Source organism: Xenia sp. Carnegie-2017, unplaced genomic scaffold (genome assembly GCF_021976095.1).
Source record: "Xenia sp. Carnegie-2017 unplaced genomic scaffold, XeniaSp_v1 HiC_scaffold_2, whole genome shotgun sequence".
Classification (NCBI taxonomy): Eukaryota; Metazoa; Cnidaria; class Anthozoa; order Malacalcyonacea; family Xeniidae; genus Xenia; species Xenia sp. Carnegie-2017.
Genome location: NW_025813482.1, coordinates 7,168,799 through 7,189,067, shown reverse-complemented (window position 1 = coordinate 7,189,067; position 20,269 = coordinate 7,168,799). Strand labels below are relative to the sequence as shown.

The window sequence follows — 20,269 nt, the reverse complement described above, 5'->3', positions numbered from 1 at the left end:
TTAGACCCTGGACAGCAAGACAATCGTGAACATTTAGACCATGGACAACAAGACAATTGTGGACATTTAGACCGTGGTCAACAAGACAATCCTGGACATTTAGACTGTGGACAACAAGACAATCCTGGACATTTAGACCGTGGTCAACAAGACAATCCTGGACATTTAGACCGTGGACAACAAGACAATCCTGGACATTTAGACCGTGGACAACAAGACAATCCTGGACATTTAGACCGTGGACAACAAGACAATCCTGGACATTTAGACCGTGGACAACAAGACAATCCTGGACATTTAGACCGTGGGCAACAAGACAATCGTGCACACTTAAATTGTGGACTACAAGATGAAAATGGACATTTAAACCATAGCATAAATTTTATCAAAACTTTAAATTGTAAATTTATACAAATTGACATTCTATTGTCATCTGAGCTCACTGCCAAATCATGTTGATTATCCAACCAGGGTGACCTATTGAGATTCGCCGGCAATCTGTCACGCCTGCTGACCCCTCCTAATCTGAACTTTGCACTCGGCGTTTCAAGTTTCTTCATTTCATGCATAAGTTGCGTAAAATTCAACTATTTTGGAGAAGTACAAACTGATAATTTATTTTCATTTCGGCCAAACAAAATAACTGCAAAAATAATTGTTCAACTTTACAGTTGACGGATATGAAATTATTTCAAGTTTATTGACAGAATAAATTTCAATATATTCTGATGTCAGATACTCTACTCGGGTCAAAATCAGCTCTTTCATTCATACGTCACTCATTGCGCCACTGAGATGGGCCTATACGATTGTTTAAAATTCAAAAAATGCAAACAATGCTTCTCCATGTCCGGATAAGACATATAAAGAAACACTTTGATGGCAGCTTGTCGAGAATCCATCCCTGCACAGTAATTGCAAGAGCTCTAGCTGATGTTGTAATAATAAAATCGTTTACAAGTCGACCTCTGCTAAATTAAAAGTGACTTTGCAATATTGTTTTACTGGTCTTAATGCCGCGTCACTTCGTTGCCAAGGTGTCCACGGCTGCTGGCGTCGTCTAGCTCTTTCCTATTGGTTCACCTGTCACGTGAACATATTGACATTGTATCTTACGATAAAATGCTTCTATATTTATTCTCGTGATTGTATATAAATGCTGGAGTACATTTACTGTTTGGTTTTTAGCAAAATTTTCTCGTGGGAGCTTCGCCTTTATGGTGGCGATGTCTATAGCATATGAATGCACAAAGATATGAAAATTACAGTGTGTTTTAGAGACACTAAAATCATCGTTCCTTGCGATAGGAAATTACCTGTACGTGAACTTGTACAGCAAGCAATTGTTCGATACAGGAAAGTCACGCTTAAAGTGAGTACTTGTTTACTTATTACTTTTATCTGCCTTAATAATTTATATAAATTCGATTGTTTCAATGCCTTTTCAACTTTTGACTACAACGTTCAACATAATACGGGTTTTGAATCATTAAATGTCAACAGTATTTCGTAACTTTATTCTAGACACGTATATTTATAATTGAGCTTGCTCAACATAGTAGGCCTTTCTGGATTTATGATATGCACAATTCTAGATCATAAGTCTTTGTGAGATATTTTGGCGAATTTTGTAAATTACAGTGATGTTAAAATTAGAATTTTATCATTTTATGAAAGCTTTGTTTAAACATTTAATTTAACTGATGTAGATATAGCTTTCTGTGCGAAATATTTTCCAATTTCCATCAAATAAGTTCTCTATTAGCTAAAAACAAGGCTTTCATTTCCATTTATGTTTGAAAAGTATGCTGTATTTTCGCTTCCGACGATATCGATTTGCCCTTCCTTTGCCCAGACCGACAAACGATTGACATATTCACTTTGTGGCAATACATAATCACATAAACATTTAAATCCAATCTACCCATCACAAAATACACTTGATATGAAAATGATCAATGTCTTGTGCCTTTGTAGCAAGCAGATGACTACGTGCGTGTGTATTGCTTACGAACATGCGACGAGGGAGCGATTTTAGACGAGGATGACACTGTTGGCGAAGTTCTGGACGATAAAGATAAGGTATTTTTCAATTAATGTTTGCACAAATTTATTATTTTATGCATGTTATGGAATAAATGTATTTCGCCTTTCTTTCGAAAGCGTTCCTTCATATTTTAAGTGCAAACAAGCTTGTGGTAATCAACCGTTTAAAAAGTATTATTTTGTTACCACCGAAACGGTTCGTGCTTTCAATTATCTTTAAAATTGTTTTGTCATTTTGCTTGTTTTAATCGTCGAAATTCATTTGATTAAACCTAAATGATATATCATTAATCATGAGCAGGGCGAAATCTTACCTATACTTTTGAATTGATTCTGTAAATATTGTTGGCTTAATTTAAAATTGACATTTTTACACACTTTTTGCTCTATTTCGATATCCCACTGAGTTGCTGAAATATTGCGCATCTCAGGTTTCAACTATCATTGCTTGCGATTTTCCATCAAATGATAGAAAGTGTCATATTTCATTGCAATAAGCTGTATGTAGTTATGAACGATGCTGTTTTGTTGTCTATATTTCTCTAAAGTCTTGTTAAATGTATATGTATCTTAAGTGCGTTTTAAAATAAACCGAACGCTTTCGACGATGCGTAATTTGAGACAAATATTTTAAAAGTTTTCGCTGCTCCAAAAAATTGAGTGCATTTGCTCCTTCGTTCGGCTTGGATAATAGCGAATATATTTATTCAAACTTGATTGCCTTTGGCAATTTCGTTCTTTTGATAAATGAGCACGACACGTAAGGTAAGAAATATATTCATTATTACAAGCCGACTTTGTTGATATTTTTGGTCAAATTATCATTTATGTGGACGTTTGTTTGTCTTTTTATTCATTTATCTTCGCGTTTATATTTAAGACTAGCCGCCATTTTGACTGATGTGCAAACGCGCGGTTTTTACTCATAATATTTTTGATCATCCATCAATTCAATCTGTACTTTCTTGACATTAGTGCTTTATTTTGTCTGGTAAGTGTTATTAACGACGATACTGCGTCTCATAAAATTGGCTGTACCATTAATTTTAATGTGAATTCCATCATATCACTGAGAAAATTGTGTTTATGCATGCTCATGTTGAGCATAATTCACTACAAATTTCTCAATCATCTTTATAAGTTTTGGATATTTTTCAGTTGAATGACTTAAATATAATCCTTATCCAAAACCTGATTATGGAATTTGAATTTAACTAAATCAAATTGTGAACAACATTTCCAACAACACTTTTGAAAAGCAATTAACCCTTCTTAACCCATTTAATTGACAAATTTATTGTTCTACATGTATAAAATTATTTGTTTCTTACTTGTTTTTAGCACTGGTTGGCATTGAATATTTAAACAGATATTTTTAACAGATACTATATGTATTTCTTATAATTTAATATTGCTTCAATTGCTTAGAACAGGATGATACATACACAATCAAAATACCAATATAGTTTGGTATTAATTAAAGAGATTTATGTTCTTGTATTTTTTGATTTAGGTCATAGCAAGTTTTGAAGAAAATCCTATCACCCGACTGGGACACAATGGTGGTGATGGTACCAGTGCATCCTCAGTGGGTACAAGCAGTCCTGATATATTCCAAGGCAACAATCAAAAATATATGGATCCTAACCACTTCCAAAGTTATTCAACAAGTGACCAACCTCCAAACATTGTTGAAAGCTATAAGTTCCAATCATCTTCACAGCCAAAGTATGTACAATATTTTGTATATAAAGTTGTTTTATTTGGCATTGTTTGTATCTGTAAGTAAAACATACATGAATCATTAATATTGTAGTGATAATGAATTTCTACATTTGGATGGCAGATCAGATTTCAATGGCTACCAAAACATTTATGAAGAATATCGTGATGATAGTAATCTATCACAATTCCAACGAGGGACAGCTAGAAAATCTTTGAAAAGTGATCACTTGGATAAATGGATTGATATGCAAGAATCATATGTTGAGGTGATTTTTAGTTTTAATCATGATTTACTATTGGATATTTAAAAATATCACATTATGTCTATTTTTATGTCACATATAATCTTTTATATATTTTTTTGCTCAGTTCAAAAGACATGAACCTGCTGGTGCTCCGCCATCTCCTGTTGATAAATTTAGCATTCCTATCACAACTTCGACAATTCAAAGACAATCATCAACTATTTCATTTGAAGGACAGTAAGTGGACACTATTTTAGTACTTTTAGAATAATTTATGCTCTTTTGGTCTTTGTAAAAAATCTGCCTCGACCTAATAATCATTGCACATTTTTCTGATTATTTTAGAGATTCTGAATTCTTAAATGTTATTCTCAAGCCAACTATGGGAGAAAACCTTGGTGTTAGTGTTGAAGGATGGAAAACTGCAGATGCATGGTACGTATGAACTTGTCTTTTGCATTACAACATATCTTTACTGTGTGCAGATTTAATGTGAAAGATTATAATAGAGTAAACAATAATTAAGACCTTTATTGTATGTTAGTGTAAATTTATGTGAAAACATTTGTTGTTGAGGTTTTTCACTATCTTTCTCAGAGAAGGCAAATGTTCTGCGTCATATTGTGACCCAGAAAATTGACATTTTTAACAAGTGCTTAGATCTGTGAACTTTGGAATGAAATACTATGTCCAACAATCCTTATTCAAAAACATTATTACATGCAAGTAGTTTGAAAATGTTTGAAACAGGCACTATTTCAGAGAATTGTGCAGATCTAAGATATTTATACCAATAAATGAAATTGATTTTCATATAGTAATACGTATGTTGGCTATAAAAAAGTTATACTAATATTAACACATCTTAAAGAGTAGAAAGTCAGGATTCGTAAAATTTATTAAAAATACTATTCAAAATTTACTTTTACTTTTTGGACGTCATTCCAAAACAACTTGAACTTGATTCGTGATCACGAAACATGTAAATCGTTATTTCGAATCTTGTATGATCGTAATTAATAATGCTAAACTTCTTTAGTCACATCGGAAAAAATAATTCTGATATGGGTTGTGCCCTAATGTCCACTACCGTAATTCACTGTCCCTTACTTTCAACCGTTATCCATTGTCATCTACTGTCAACTACCGTCATTCATTGTCATATACACAAACCATCGCCATTCATGTTACATGGCTTTTTTCATATTACTCAATCATTTTACATGCAGCATTCACTCACTATTCATATGTTAATTCATCGCATTATACGTTTTACATCCTCGACTGCCCTGAAACAGGCTACCACGGAATTGGTAAGGCTTGCACACAACAGTATAATCGGCTTGCGTGTTATCAGTTGATATGTAGTTGTTTGTTGATAGTTCATGCTAAAGGACAGTATTAGTACAGTGGATGAAGTTTGTTAATAGTGACAGTTAGTTGATAGTTGTTTGTTGATAGTTCATCTTAAAGGGACAGTATTAGTACAGTGGATGAAGTTTGTTAATAGTGACAGTTAGTTGATAGTTGTTTGTTGATAGTTCATCTTAAAGGGACAGTATTAGTACAGTGGATGAAGTTTGTTAATAGTGACAGTTAGTTGATAGTTGTTTGTTGATAGTTCATCTTAAAGGGACAGTATTAGTACAGTGGATGAAGTTAGTAGATACTTGCATGTCCATAATGAAATCACCTAATTTGAAGAGAAACTGTGTAGACATTATGGGATTATACGTAGTTGTTTTTGATAAATATTCATGACATTTTCTTATGTTTTGTTCATCAGTGAACTTGGTCTTAGTGTGTTTCATATTGATCCTAAAGGATGTGCTGCTCGTGATGGTCGTATACAGGTAATATAACATAAGTCTCAACATATGTAACCACTATGTAGATGTATAATGATATTTTGTATCTACAAATACGGATGTTTTTATATATTTGTATACGTTAATCGTTGTATATTTTCATGTGGTTACCAATTAGTTAAATGCATTGCGTTCAAAATGTTTAGCAGCGTTAAATATCTGACAAATAACAAAACGCAGAACTAGCTGGAATTTAAAACTGTTTACAAACCTTGCGAACATTTCCAAACACACTAGTATTGGGGAGATGACCAAAAGTGGCGCTCCATAAGATATTGTGATTGTGTGTTATGAAATTTTCACTGTAACTTGGTTATCGATGTGATTATGGTTTGTTAGGTTGGTGATCGTATTGTGGCTATTAACAATCAAGATCTCACTAATATCACCAATGAAAGGTTTGTAACTTTGGTTTGATTTTTTTTATGTGTGAAACAGCAAGATATAGTCTCTCTTCTTTGTTAAACCTACAATACATTATTCAATTTTCTTTGTTGGTTTATTTGAGTGTGATGCTTTCTTCGTTTTCTTTTTTTCCGCATAATTAATATTTCGGATTTTTCATTTTGTTCTCAAAATGCTCAAACATTGGTCTATCCATCGAACTTAAGACTGCTCTGTCATATTAATCATTTAATAGGTAATGTTTATGAATGTAGATCGTCCAGGTTAGTATAGTCCTGAGAAGGACTGTTTTTGTTGTTTTTGACTGACGTTTCGACAACCTTAGCGGTAGTCATCTTCAGAGTCATTTGACGATCTACATTTACAAACATGTAACGATACTCGCTGGTTCAAACCATTTACTTTAATAGGTAATGATTAACCGGAACATCAGTTGTTAAGCAAAAGCAAAAACATTTCTTTGGGCTTTTGAGCGAAATTTTTGACTCTCTGGTGCTGCACGTGCGCAGAAATGCACAGAAGTGACTTCCTGTCAGAATTTTCGATATAACGTATTTATTAGGTGATCGGTTACTTTAGAAACTAAACCATCCATATAAAAATTTAATGACAGCTCTGATCTTTACCACACGCAAATACTTAAACGTTTTCTATTCGCATAACAATAAAGTCTATCACTAGGAGGTTTTTTCTCCTGTCATAAATTGATATGTATGCATAATTGAACAAATAACGTACACATTTAATAATTCCATCTATTCTATTCTTCACCGATTGTGTGCTTGGAACGGATATGAAAATATGAAATATTGTTTCTATGATGTTCTTATCCATTGAAGACACTTCATTTTTCTTTTATCTAACTTTTTATGAGTATACATCACAACGTAATTGTTAAAATATATAATTTTTATCGACGTTATCAAGAGATTTTATTCCATAGTGGAAAATATTTAATGCTATTATAAACACGTTGCAGTTTCAAACGCTGCGATTTAAGAATGAAATTTATAGACAAGCGTTTAGTGTTCATGATTCTGTTTGTTGCTTATTTAACGGTTGCGTAGGTTTTTGAATGTATTTCATAATCCTAATTGTTAATTGTTCTTTTCCTATGTATTGTTTAAGTGTTGTATCAATGCGCCGTGAAAAATTTTTTTGAAGATTTAAAGTATTTAATTTAATCAAGTTTACACTTACGTATGATATGAACGTCGATGGCATGATCTTTGGTGATATGATCTTTGGAGATATTAGTACACAATAAATTACCCTAACAACTAGGTCACCTTTCAAAATGTTCTTAAAAAATTCATTCTGATGTCAAACGTAGCTGTTAGGAAATGGGTAGTTTAAGTTAATCTAGCAATTTCTAGTACAATCGTTTCATGATGAAGAACACGTCCGAATGATCATTTTTTACATGAAGTACACCGTGCGCAGTTTAATTCATGCATTTAATCTGTCTATCCGTGTTTTTATTTTCTTGTCATGATATCTTTTTCATTAGTTTGTTGAAATATTTTATTGTTCTGAAAAATAGTTCTCTAGTATTAGATATCTTGTATTTGTGAATAATACGGCGTCCTGCTTTATGTAACCATTGATCAACTCAGGTATTGAGGTGGCGTCAAACATTGTTTTCGGTATGCGGAAATGTCTGTTGATAATGGATTTTAAAAAATGTATTTTATTTTATTGCGATAGATGTGTCGCATAATGATGGATAGCTGAAGCCTTTTATCATGTTCTTTTTTCATTCAAAAAAAACTGGGGTGGGGTAATGATGGGCACTTCACGTCACAAAACGTCTTCTCTATGAACTATTTTGTTGGATAGAGAAAACATTATGTTTCAAGTCATTGTGTTCAGTGATTGTGATTCATGCAGGGGGCCGGAAAATTATTTACTTCCTTAAAAAAACGAATGCTCCCATTAAGTTTTATCGCATCCAATTGAACGATTTGACCAAATTATTCAGTATTATTCATTTTCACCAAATGATCATTCGGACGTGTTCTTCATCATGAAACGATTGTACTAGAAATTGCTAGATTAACTTAAACTACCCATTTCATGAAACGATTGTACTAGAAATTGCTAGATTAACTTAAACTACCCATTATTAGCGAAAATACTAGAAACAATGGCAAGATTTCATTTTGTATAAAAAGCAATTTGGGGGGTTATGGGCACTTTGATGCAAGACTTCTTAGGAATGCAATGAATTTTTGCTTTCATAAACAGTAAATCATCTTTTGTCTGATGTTAATAGCAGGCTAAAAATTCCTTATATAAACATTTCATTATATCACATAGTTGCCTTTTTTCCGTGATTTAGCTTGTTTTTGCTAAACTATTATATCACTCCGATAAACTTTCACGGTTGATGAATCTAGCTGTCCATAGAATAGAATCGTAATTTTTTTTGTCAAATCATTTTAAGTCAAAGAAATTTGCAATAGGTTAACATTTGAAAGAAAATACATTGGCGTGCTATAAGTCACAGTACAATATGTTCACCTTACGACCTGTATAATCCATTTTATTTATGTGATCGAATTTGCTTGATACCACACGTAACGGTACGAGTTCTTTGATGTCATTGGCTTGGCATCGTACCAATAAATGTCCTTTGTCATTTTACGACTCTGTACGTATATAATTGGTTTATCAAGAGTATTCTGTTCAATAGTGCTATATACGCGGAGTCAATGTCTTAAATATTTGTACATAAACGTCGAAGGTTTTGTGTTTCATGACAAAATGTTTGATATTCTTCCTGTCAGGGCCGAAGAAACTTTTCATAAAGCTCTACAATGTGACGCTATCGAACTACAAATTTCAAGATCACAAATTTCCCTTCGTGATAATTTCACTGATCGAGTAAATGGGATCCATGATGAAAAGAACATCGATAAAGCTATGGATGACGACGGTTTGTCTTATGTTGTTAGCAAAGCTGTTATGTACATGATTATTGATGATTCTTTTGTACAGGCTAATTTATTATCATTTTCAATGACTTCATTTAGTTCCGATGAACGAAAAATCGCTGCCTCTTCGACCTAGTCCGGCATCATCAACTGTTTTCAAAAAATCTCTAGTTGCTCAAGATAAAGTAGATGTCTCAATTCCCAGAGTTACAGAAAAAATATTTGCTATTGAATTACAAAAAGGTAAAATGGTAAATTTTTGGTATTCTTTTTCAATTTTACTCATGTAACGAGTAACTTATTGTTAGAATGTTATATGCAGTGCGGTGTTTGAAATTAAATGTAGATACGATCTTCGCACTTTAAATTGTCCAGCAAAGTGCGAAGATTATATCTACATTTAACTTATTGTTGTCGGTTTATCTTATCGAAATGCAATATATATTCTTCGATGAATCTCGTGTGAACTGTACTCTCTTGCATAAAGGATTCTTTCTTCAACTGATGGTATATAAGTATTGTCATTTGCATTTTTACCATAATAGGATGTTATTAAATGAGGAAATTTCCCAATGTTTAGCCAAAATGGTGGGAAATTATGTGATTAGCGGGAAAGAATATCTGACCTGACCGTCAATACTTGTTTGTAAGACACTGCGAGGGAACGATAAGATCTTTATTGCTCATAACTATTATTTCGAAGGATCATTTTCAATAAAGACGAATCATAAAACCTTATTTAACTAAGAAACTTTGTTATTCATGCAAATGGTCAAGAATATTTATTTTAAGTACTTAAAAAAGAATTCGTACATCAAAGAGATTTCTCTTTACTGACTGTATTTAAAAAACACAAATTATTGACAAGTTGTTTGTCTATAAGGCAAACAAGGATTGTCACCTGATGTAAACTGTCTCCTAGGATGACGTGCTTATCGTGCTATTTCCTACTGGGTTTATATCCTGTTTACATTTATGCTTTCCCTCCTCTGATTGGTATAATTTATTGTAGCATGCCATTTACCACAAAAATACCTTTAAACTATATGTTTCCCACTATGTTTTTTCACCTCGGCCATCCATATGCTTTTTTTGTCGACGAAACTGAGTAATTTATCCAATGATTTCACCTCTATATAAAACGTGATCTGTCTTTACGTTAGATGGGTCTTGTGTTGTTAATCGTGTTGTGTATTGCATCCCTAACCCACCCCTGTTTACGATGGTAATTTAGGTATATTTTTGGCCTTCAACAGGTAGTGATGGCTTAGGATTTAGTGTCACAACACGTGATAATCCAGCGATTGGCGCACGTCCCATTTTTGTGAAGAACATTTTGTCTCATGGTTCTGCTGTGAGAGACGGTCAGCTGCAAGCTGGTGATCAAATATTGCAGGTATTAAGTTACTTTGAGGTAAAACATTACATTTTAGAACTTGCTTTAGTTGTTGTTTTCTCTCCAAACTCTCCTGACAATGCTCCATCACAAACCCTCCTGACTATGCACCATCACAAACCCTCCTGACTATGCACCATCACAAACCCTCCTGACTATGCTCCATCACAAACCCTCCTGACTATGCACCATCACAAACCCTCCTGACTATGCACCATCACAAACCCTCCTGACTATGCACCATCACAAACCCTCCTGACTATGCACCATCACAAACCCTCCTGACTATGCACCATCACAAAACCTCCTGACTATGCACCATCACAAACCCTCCTGACTATGCACCATCACAAAACCTCCTGACTATGCACCATCACAAACCCTCCTGACAATGCACCATCATAAACCCTCCTGACTATGCACCATCACAAAACCTCCTGATCATTACACCATACCCATATCATCACCATCTTGACTACTGTGTAACTAAACCTCATTACTTTTTAAAATAACCGTCATGACTGTTTACAATTAGTTCATTACCCTCGTCATTATCTACATTAACCTTTGTGACTGCTTGCCATAATTCTCGTGTCTGGACTATTTTTATCTGAGTTTGTTGTCTGTATTACATAGGTTGATGGGATAGAAATGAGTGGAAGGTCTCAGCAAGAAGCGGTTAACATTCTCCGACGTACGAAAGGGAAGGTGAAACTTCTCATTAAAAGACAAGTCGTTGATGCTTCTTCGGTTGGCTCCAACTCCAAACTAATGGTAAGTGTGCATGATTGGGAATGTTTGATGCAAATAATGAAGGAGAATGCAACCTTTATTTAAGAATGAATAAGGATTTTATGTGTATGTAATGAATGAAGATAATATATGTAAGAAATAAATGAATGAGGATGTTTAATGTAAGGGGTGAACGAGAATACTTAATGTAATTGTAAGGGATGAATGACTGAATAAGATTGCTATAGGTGACGTTTGAATTAGGAATTTAAACGTAAGGGATGAATGAGGATACTATTGTGACAAACTAATGAGGATATTTATAGTTAGGGATTGATGCTATAAATGACGAATGAATGAGTGTTAAATGTTAGGGATGAATGAGGATACTATTGTGACAAACTAATGAGGATATTTATAGTTAGGGATTGATGCTATAGATGACGAATGAATGAGTGTTAAATGTTAGGGATGAATGAGGTTGCTTTATGTGACGAATGAATGCGTAAATGTAATAACTTTAGCTGAGAATGTTTGTTCCTGTCCGTTTTTGAACAATGTTTACTATTTATCAACTATGTTACCATTTTATTAAATGATGTCGCTGTGTTTCCCTTACTTTATTAGATTAATGATCTTGAGCGAGCCCCTTCTGACAGTCGTGGGAATAAGATCTTGACTTACCAAATAGCCCTTCCTAGTTCTGACTCTGCTGGATTAGGCATTACTGTGAAGGGAAAATCTAATGTTTCTGAGCAAAATGACAACTCCGAAGACCTCGGTATATTTGTGAAGACAGTTGTGCATGGAGGTGCAGCTTATAAGGTATATTTTTTCATCATACATGCCTGAGTGATTTAGAGGTGTTCTTTTAAATGTTTACAGTTAAATTAAGACAAAATACAAATACTGAAGTTTGAAGAAAGCATTTCACTAAACATGCTGGCGACTTTTTGCTGGCAACATAGAATTTCATATGTCACTCGGTGTTTCCATTTGTTGTCCGAAACTTTGTTTTGTAGCACTTTATGAGAAGTCGTGTTCGACATACCAATATCACTTAACATTTCTTTCTTCCACACACAGGATGGACGACTGCGACCTGACGATCAATTAATAAGTATCAACGGTGTCAAACTTACTGGCATGTCAAACTCTTCCGCAATGAAAACACTTCGTTCAGCAATGCTTGAGAAAATGTGGGGCAATGTTGAAGTCACGATTATACGCAGTGCAAAAGAAATAATGGAGAGTTTCAACGATCTGCACAAGATTGGAGAACAGAATACATCCAAAGATCGAGCAATTGATATTGGAGCGGCTAACGATAAGTTTGGTATTTCTCGTGGAACAGCGAACAGTATTGAAGAATTTGGAAAAAAAGAGAAATTAAATGAAGATGGTAATATGAGTTTTTTGTGATTTATACGCGAGCTCATGTTATTTTGTATGTAATTTAATTTTGGCGTTATGCGGACTCCAAGTTTGTGCTTCTTATTGTAATTTCCCTTTTTTTCTTGCATTAAACTATAATTACTACATGTTTGATGTTCCAGAAAGAAAACCTGGTGTGGAAAGATCCTTTGAAAGTCAAGAAACAGAAAAAATCAAGGAAGATAGTTTGCCAAATAATCTACGCCCCCAGACATGGAAAATAGACAAATTGAACATTTCAGCAGACAGCAAGACAGCTTATTTTCAGCAGAGAACGTTGTCCGATGACAAAACAAAACCATCTCGCAAAACAATGGAACAAAGTTACGATTCGAGAAAATATTTGGAAAATCCAGTTGTCAATAAAGAGATTGGTGAAGTAAAAACAAGCAATTATCGAGAAATGAATGAAAATACCATTACCATTAGCAAAGAGAAAGATAAAATTGAGAATGGCATTTCCGAACTTAAGCCTAATCGTGTAAAAGCGACGACGAAACTTGGAAATGGCATTCATAGAAATCGTTCATACTATATTGCTATGAATCGTACAGGACAACGTGCTGAGAGGTCACCAAGAGCAAGAAAACCTAAATCTCCATTTTACCAACCTAGTGACGAGAAACTACTTGACATACGCGTCAACACGCAAAGTACTCAGTCACGTGATTCTTATTCACGCAATGTACAGTCACGTGACGAGCAATCTCGTGCTGTTAATGATGAGAAACCGAAAATAGTTATTGCATCGATTACGGACACTACTAAAGTCTGGAGTGCTGGATCCCGTCCAACAGCTTTATCAAACCGTCCTACAAGTACCTTTGCTGAACCAACATCTGCATTAAGTACTTCGGCAACAATACCAAGACCATCAACTCAATCACGTGCTGGCCTTTCACCGACTTCTGAACGTTATCGCCCTCCGACATCCATTAATATACCTAAAGGGACCCCACCACCACCACCACCTCGAACTCAACGACCATCCCCATACACCAAGCAGCTTTCAAATTATTTATTAAAAACTTCACAAACGAGGAGGAGGTCGGACAGTTCGTTCTCAGACTATTCTGATGTCAGTGACATTTCATCCACAATTTCAACTCCAAATGATAATTCTGCTGTGGAGGCGAAACTTCCACCAACTACCAATTATACATCAAAAATAACGAATGATGAAAAACCAAAGGCATCTCCTCAACATTCAAATGAGTTGAAAAATGTCGATAACATTGACTATTTGACCGATGTTGATGATGATGAAGAAGGCTCAGGAGATTGTTTTGTCCGAGATGGATTGGGCAGACAGTCGATGTCAGAAAAGAGATTCAAGTTGGCTCAAGCTGATATTACTCAAACTGATTTTTATAAGAACAGAGTCACTCGTTCCAAAAGCCTGGAAGGTGATTTTTAAATTAAGTTTTTATATTTCAACATCAACATAGTTTTTCATAACATGTTTTACCTATTTACCTTTGTATTTTAGGCACTTTAAAAGACCCCAATGTTGAATCACCTACTCACGTATGTAAATGTATTCATAACACAAGCTTTATTGATTGATACGTTCATCTCTGCAAAGAAAATAATTTATTGATAATGTTATTTTGTAATATTTTGATTCGTTGTACACAGTGGAGGAGTGTTAAGAATTACGTATAATTCACGAGCTCGAAGCTTAATAATGATTTTAAAAGGAAAAAATACATGAATACATTTTGAACTTAGATTCATAAAATCTTACATATATATTCTTTCTTTCTATTACTAGAAACCTTACCCAGATCAACCGCTACTCCAATTGAAAAAAGTTACAAATATCAAAGACGTAAATCGAGTGACGAGTATTCTGAAAGATCAATTAGTGAGTGCTCAGTGATAAATTGCAGTAATTTGGTTGAAAATAACAGTTTTCAAAGATTATAAAGTAGGATGTTAATGAAAAAGGAAAGAGACATAATCGCCTTAAAAGAACTATGAATTCAATATATAGCTAATGTGTTAGTAACTTACTGCGAACTCTGAATGTTGCTTACTTCACTGTACGTTTTACTTTGAGACATAATCTCTTTATTACCTTGGGCAAGGTAACATCAAATATTTCTGTTTTTGTTTCAGAATCCACTCCTGCAAGTTCAAGTGACCGAAGAAATGTTAAGATAAGCGGTTTAGATCAATATGTTCGTGGGCAATGGAGGGCAAGTTCAGATGGTGTAGTTAAGAAATATGGTCGTCATGGAAACTATATGAAATCATCTCCTTTAAGTACAATGTAAGAACTTGCATTTGCAATCTTGTTAAATTTATGAAAACAAGGAAACAGTGTTTGTGCAAACATTTTTCAAAACATTTTAAATGTTTTAGATAATTTCAAACGTGTTTGAAATTCCTTTTGTCATCCCCCAGATATATAACGATAAAAAACCCTCAATGTATCCCCCAGATATATAACGATAAAAACCCTCAATGTATCCCCCAGATATATAATGATAAAAAACCCTCAATGTATCCCCCAGATATATAACGATAATAAACCCTCAATGTATCCCCAGATATATAACGATAATAAACCCTCAATGTATCCCCAGATATATAACGATAATAAACCCTCAATGTATCCCCTAGATATATAACGATAATAAACCCTCAATGTATCCCCAGATATATAACGATAATAAACCCTCAATGTATCCCCCAGGTATATAACGATAATAAACCCTCAATGTATCCCCAGGTATATAATAATAAACCCTCAATGTATCCCCAGATATATAATGATAAAAAACCCTCAATGTATCCCCCAGATATATAATGATAATAAACCCTCAATGTATCCCCCAGATATATAACGATAATAAACCCTCAATGTATCCCCCAGGTATATAACGATAATAAACCCTCAATGTATCCCCAGATATATAACGATAATAAACCCTCAATGTATCCCCAGATATATAACGATAATAAACCCTCAATGTATCCCCCAGATATATAATGATAAAAACCCAATGTATCCCCAGATATATAACGATAATAAACCCTCAATGTATCCCCCAGATATATAATGATAATAAACCCTCAATGTATCCCCAGATATATAATGATAAAAAACCCTCAATGTATCCCCCAGATATATAATGATAAAAAACCCTCAATTTATCCCCCAGATATATAATGATAATAAACTTTCAATTTATCCCCCAGATATATAACGATAATAAACCCTCAATGTATCCCCAGATATATAACGATAATAAACCCTCAATGTATCCCCCAGATATATAATGATAAAAACCCTCAATGTATCCCCAGGTATATAACGATAATAAACCCTCAATTTTTTGTAATTTTTTAAATGATTCAATTTGCCACTGTAGTCAGCTGGTAAAAACGTTATGTATAGAACTTGTAAACGATGTTTTTATTCTTCTTTAAATCGTATGCTTTTGACATTTAAGGTCAAATGCCAGTGAATCAGGAGGAGGAGCAGTTAGCACAAATAGTTTCGACGAAGATGGGATACCAATCACAATGCAGAGTAATGCTGACTATAATTCTGTTAATGCTAAATTAAAGAAGAAGTCCAGCGGTTTTACTCTGAAAAATTTAGGAGCTGCTTTGAAGTAAGTTTTTTTTACTTTCAAAAATAAATTGCTTTGCATTAATGGCGCATGATCAAATGTAGATTAGCTTTTTGCAATTTTTAAAGGTGCATACTAAATATGTCGGTTTATTTTAAAGATAAATACCCTTGAAAACGTGTTTGCTACTCCATTTTTAAATTTAATGGTTCTGTGAAGGTATCGAGATAAAAAAGAATAAATAAATTTGATTATTACATATTAACTGTATGCATGTTGGTGCTAATTAAATAATTTTCACGTACTTGTACAGAAGCTCATATTAAACAAATAGGCAGCATAATTAAGTTTTCTTTGCATCAAAAAAATGTTATATTGTTTAGGCAAAAGCTTTATGCGGTCTAGATCGGCGACCAGACGTGGTATTCATTATTGTTTGTCTTTTAATCAACGCGCCATGCACAATGGGAAAGCAATATAATCGGTATTACATAAAGTTTTATGCAAATGAAGAACGTACAACAAGGAAAAGCTGATTATAACTTTTTCCATTGCTTTGTACAGAATTTGTAAATATGATAATTTATATCATCAAAATCTATTTATGTATCTTATTTACTTCTGATATTCAACTTTCTTTTTCAACTTTACTTTAAATCGGGAATAGTCTCGTCAAAGTAGATTTTAAGATAAATTACGATCATGTCTTGATAATGTTAACCATAAAATATTTTTGCTGAAACATTTTGTATCTTAAATTAAACAAAAATATTGCAAGAATCACACAATGTGCTGTACAATAATATCACCATGACGTCACTTCAATGCATCTGGAAATTTGCTCTCAAGTGACGTCACTCAATATATGATGTTAATTTTTTTGCAATATTTTATTTATAACTTGGTAACTAAACATGTTTGAGAAATATCTTATGATTAAAATTGTGATCACATGCTCTATATTTTATTTTAAAATTGATTTGAAAAATTTTTGTGATATGAATGGCTTAAATATTATGGTAATGAATCGTAACTACTAACATTAACTATTCAATCAATTGTACGATATATGAGCTACAGCATATAATTTTTATATAAAAAAATTAATATAATTCTGAAATCACGAGCAAGGAAAAAGTTCTAATATTTTGTAATATTTTATATTTATAATTTTGCATGTACTGAATTTTCGAAGGTTTTAATTTTTCTCCCAATTCGAATTGTCGGCTTCTCGTCGATCAAAAAAGTTTATTTGCGGTATGTTTTTTAATGATTAAAATGCACGATGAATTATTTGATTGATAGCAGACAATGATGAACGTTATGCTTCATTAGCCTGAGCGCATACTGATATGCTTTAAGCCTTTTTTCACTTGTTCCTGTGCGTTGTAATCAAATAACTAATTACCAGAACCTCTGAGCTTGAAGAGCTAAAGTGTTATAGCTAGGAGCGTCACTAGAACGTTAATTGGGTGTACATACATATATTGCGTTGTGCCTGACTAACTTCTTTTAAAAGTGAAATGACGAATGTTTGTCTTACTTGGTTAAAAGTGGATGGGAGCGAATAAATGATCATTTCAGCCCTCCACCCAAAATAAAAGAAAATTAGAATTCGCCGCTGCCCCTGTGTTGGCCCTCAGCAAATCACTGCTCGTGCGAGAAATCGATTGACTTCTTAATCTGAAATACAATAATGTAGTTTTCTCTCTGTGATAGCAGAGTTCAGATGTTGACGAACGCTAATCTTGAATGAATGAATGAAAAATTTAGTTTCAAGTCTTTTACTAATGAAAACTCTAACGCTTACTGGTATAGAATGTAATTGTTTTGTTATTGTTGCTATACATGGTAAAAACTGCTCTCCAGGAATCAAGACCTTGCTATAACAGAAATCTTTATTTTATACTTCTCGTGTGCTAGTTTACATACGCACAATTTCGATAAAATAGTGCAAAAAATATCATCTAGTAATACATCGATTTGCAGTTTGAATATGTCACATGATACTCAACTACTTCCCTTGCAAAACATTTTCGGCAAATATTTTTATAAAGTTGAATTGAGGCAGCGTTTCCAAATACGCCAACACATTATCTCCTGCAATCTGACATTTGACAAAAAAAACTTGCTCGGTTACTACAAGATTTATTACGATGAATTTTGCATGGTTTATACCCGTATAAAAATATAAATGAAGTCTTTTTCTTACCATGCTCTCAAAACCTATAAAATTTGGCTTCCATAACTTCACAAATGCAAAATGTTTTCCTTATCACAACCATTCAACTATTTGAAAAAGGCATTTTAATGATTTCAATGTTGGTTGTTGATTTTGAAGTTTAATTTAATCTTCTCTATTGTAACGATGTAGTTTGATTAGTCAAATAATGACGGGTGCTAATAATTTTTTTGTTATTTCAGACCAAAAGCTTTTAAAGGTAAATACGACATGCAAAGTCGTCAATCACCGGACTCGCCATGTGAGCCAGCGGTGGATATGGACGAACAACGTTATCGTCAGTTAGTACTTGGAGAAGCTCGAGATCGTAGTTTCTCTCAAACAAATCATACGAAGTACAAGATTGCAGAGTCCCCTGACGTTGGACGCAGTAGGAAAAAGAGGCAAGAACAGCAAAAACGGTCATCGCCGACTTCACTTCAAGACATTTTAAAGAAAGGAAGCGGTGAATATTCCATAACTGAAGCCGCACAAATCTAGTGAAGTGAAAAAGATGTAATCACTTGTGATGAACAATACGTCAAGGTTAAACCACTGATGGATTAAAGTGATCGTGGGCTCTTGTAGATTTAAGTTTTAGGATTATAGAAAGTATTATGGTGCAGGAAATATTCTTAATTGACTCGTGTGAAATATATGCATGACAAAAACGACGCCAGTCCATTGAATTTCTTTCTACTGAATGATTTCGACAGACATAAAAATGCTGCAATTGCACTTTTTAATCAATGAAAATCTATTATTTATAAGGGTGAAATTAAATGGCATCCATCTAGAAACATATGAATAGCTTTTCAAACAATTTCATTTCATTATTTTTTATTTATTGTTTTACAATGCTGTAAGTGTTATGTTGTGTTTCTTCGAGAACTCGTTCTCGTCGGCAATGTAAACTTGTGTTCGTTTCTGCGCAAAATTTAATTTTTATTGGCGTAAATGATCTTATAAAATGGTGGCCGTTATTTAAGATGTTCTTATCATTGGTTGTTATCTTTGTTATCCATTGAAAGACCATTCAACATCATGCATACAGTTTAGTGATATCTTGTTAGAGTTTATTCTGAAAATTCTATATATGATTTAGATAACGATGATTGGGCTAAGGTGACGTAGCATTTTTTTTCGCTTTTTTGTGAAACCTAACTTTGAAAAAATATTTTAGATTTTAAATTTGCAATATTAGCTTATCTCGTCTTTTTACATGAGTGTAAATATCTCGTCTTATGAATCTATTCAGTAATGAGTGTATTGCAAAGGTAATGTTTGTGTATTAAGGGGACGGTGAATTTTGAATTATTTGACTTCCTTGTCGCCTTCTCTGCATGCAATGTCTAGTTTATTATTTTTTAGATTTATTTACCATGTAAATCTGTAATATATGATTGATTCACATGAATACTGTTATTCGCAAAATTTGTACATTAAACAATGATTTAATTAATGCGCTGTACTTCGTCTTTTTTCTTTGTTCCTTATTTAATAATTTTCGCCTTCTCGTAAATTCCGTAAAACGTCTTACACAGTCTATCTCATACAATATCGTTTCTCGACGTATGCGTTTATGGTAGTTCAAGTCGCGTCTGGTGTTAGTTTGTTCTCATTTAAATCAACTATGCTCTTTGTGCTCTTACAAAAAGCATATGTGCTCTTAGCTAT

At 33.5% G+C, this 20,269-nt stretch overlaps 1 protein-coding gene and 2 long non-coding RNA genes across 8 annotated transcripts; 2 read left to right on the top strand and 1 right to left on the bottom strand.

Annotated features, from left to right (window-relative positions):
- The first annotated feature begins 1,126 nt into the window (after nt 1-1,126).
- Nucleotides 1,127-20,054, top strand: LOC124440768. 5 transcript variants are annotated; one of them, XM_046991193.1, is made up of 20 exons: nt 1,127-1,372; nt 1,978-2,082; nt 3,560-3,774; nt 3,893-4,037; nt 4,141-4,253; nt 4,362-4,451; nt 5,803-5,869; nt 6,224-6,282; nt 9,079-9,227; nt 9,325-9,468; nt 10,482-10,621; nt 11,258-11,395; nt 11,981-12,178; nt 12,440-12,755; nt 12,910-14,193; nt 14,277-14,306; nt 14,562-14,654; nt 14,909-15,062; nt 16,249-16,413; nt 18,796-20,054. In XM_046991193.1, the coding sequence occupies exons 1-20, from the start codon at nt 1,244-1,246 to the stop codon at nt 19,091-19,093; spliced, it is 4,032 nt and encodes a 1,343-aa protein (XP_046847149.1). In that variant the 5' UTR covers nt 1,127-1,243; the 3' UTR covers nt 19,094-20,054. The 5 variants fall into 5 exon arrangements, 4 of the variants coding, with proteins under 4 accessions (XP_046847149.1, XP_046847148.1, XP_046847151.1 ...); XM_046991192.1 differs by having other exon boundaries at nt 3,863-4,037; XM_046991195.1 differs by lacking the exon at nt 18,796-20,054 and adding an exon at nt 16,755-17,508 and having other exon boundaries at nt 3,863-4,037.
- On the bottom strand, nt 3,309-7,717 carry LOC124440774. Its single transcript, XR_006946762.1, has 2 exons — nt 7,490-7,717; nt 3,309-3,825 (listed from the first exon to the last, which is right to left on the bottom strand). It is a non-coding gene; the product is annotated as an uncharacterized LOC124440774 (long non-coding RNA).
- LOC124440773 lies at nt 15,379-15,968 on the top strand. Of its 2 annotated transcripts, none has more exons than XR_006946760.1 (2): nt 15,379-15,488; nt 15,558-15,968. It is a non-coding gene; the product is annotated as an uncharacterized LOC124440773 (long non-coding RNA). The 2 variants fall into 2 exon arrangements; XR_006946761.1 differs by having other exon boundaries at nt 15,379-15,524.
- Nucleotides 20,055-20,269: the final 215 nt, after the last annotated feature.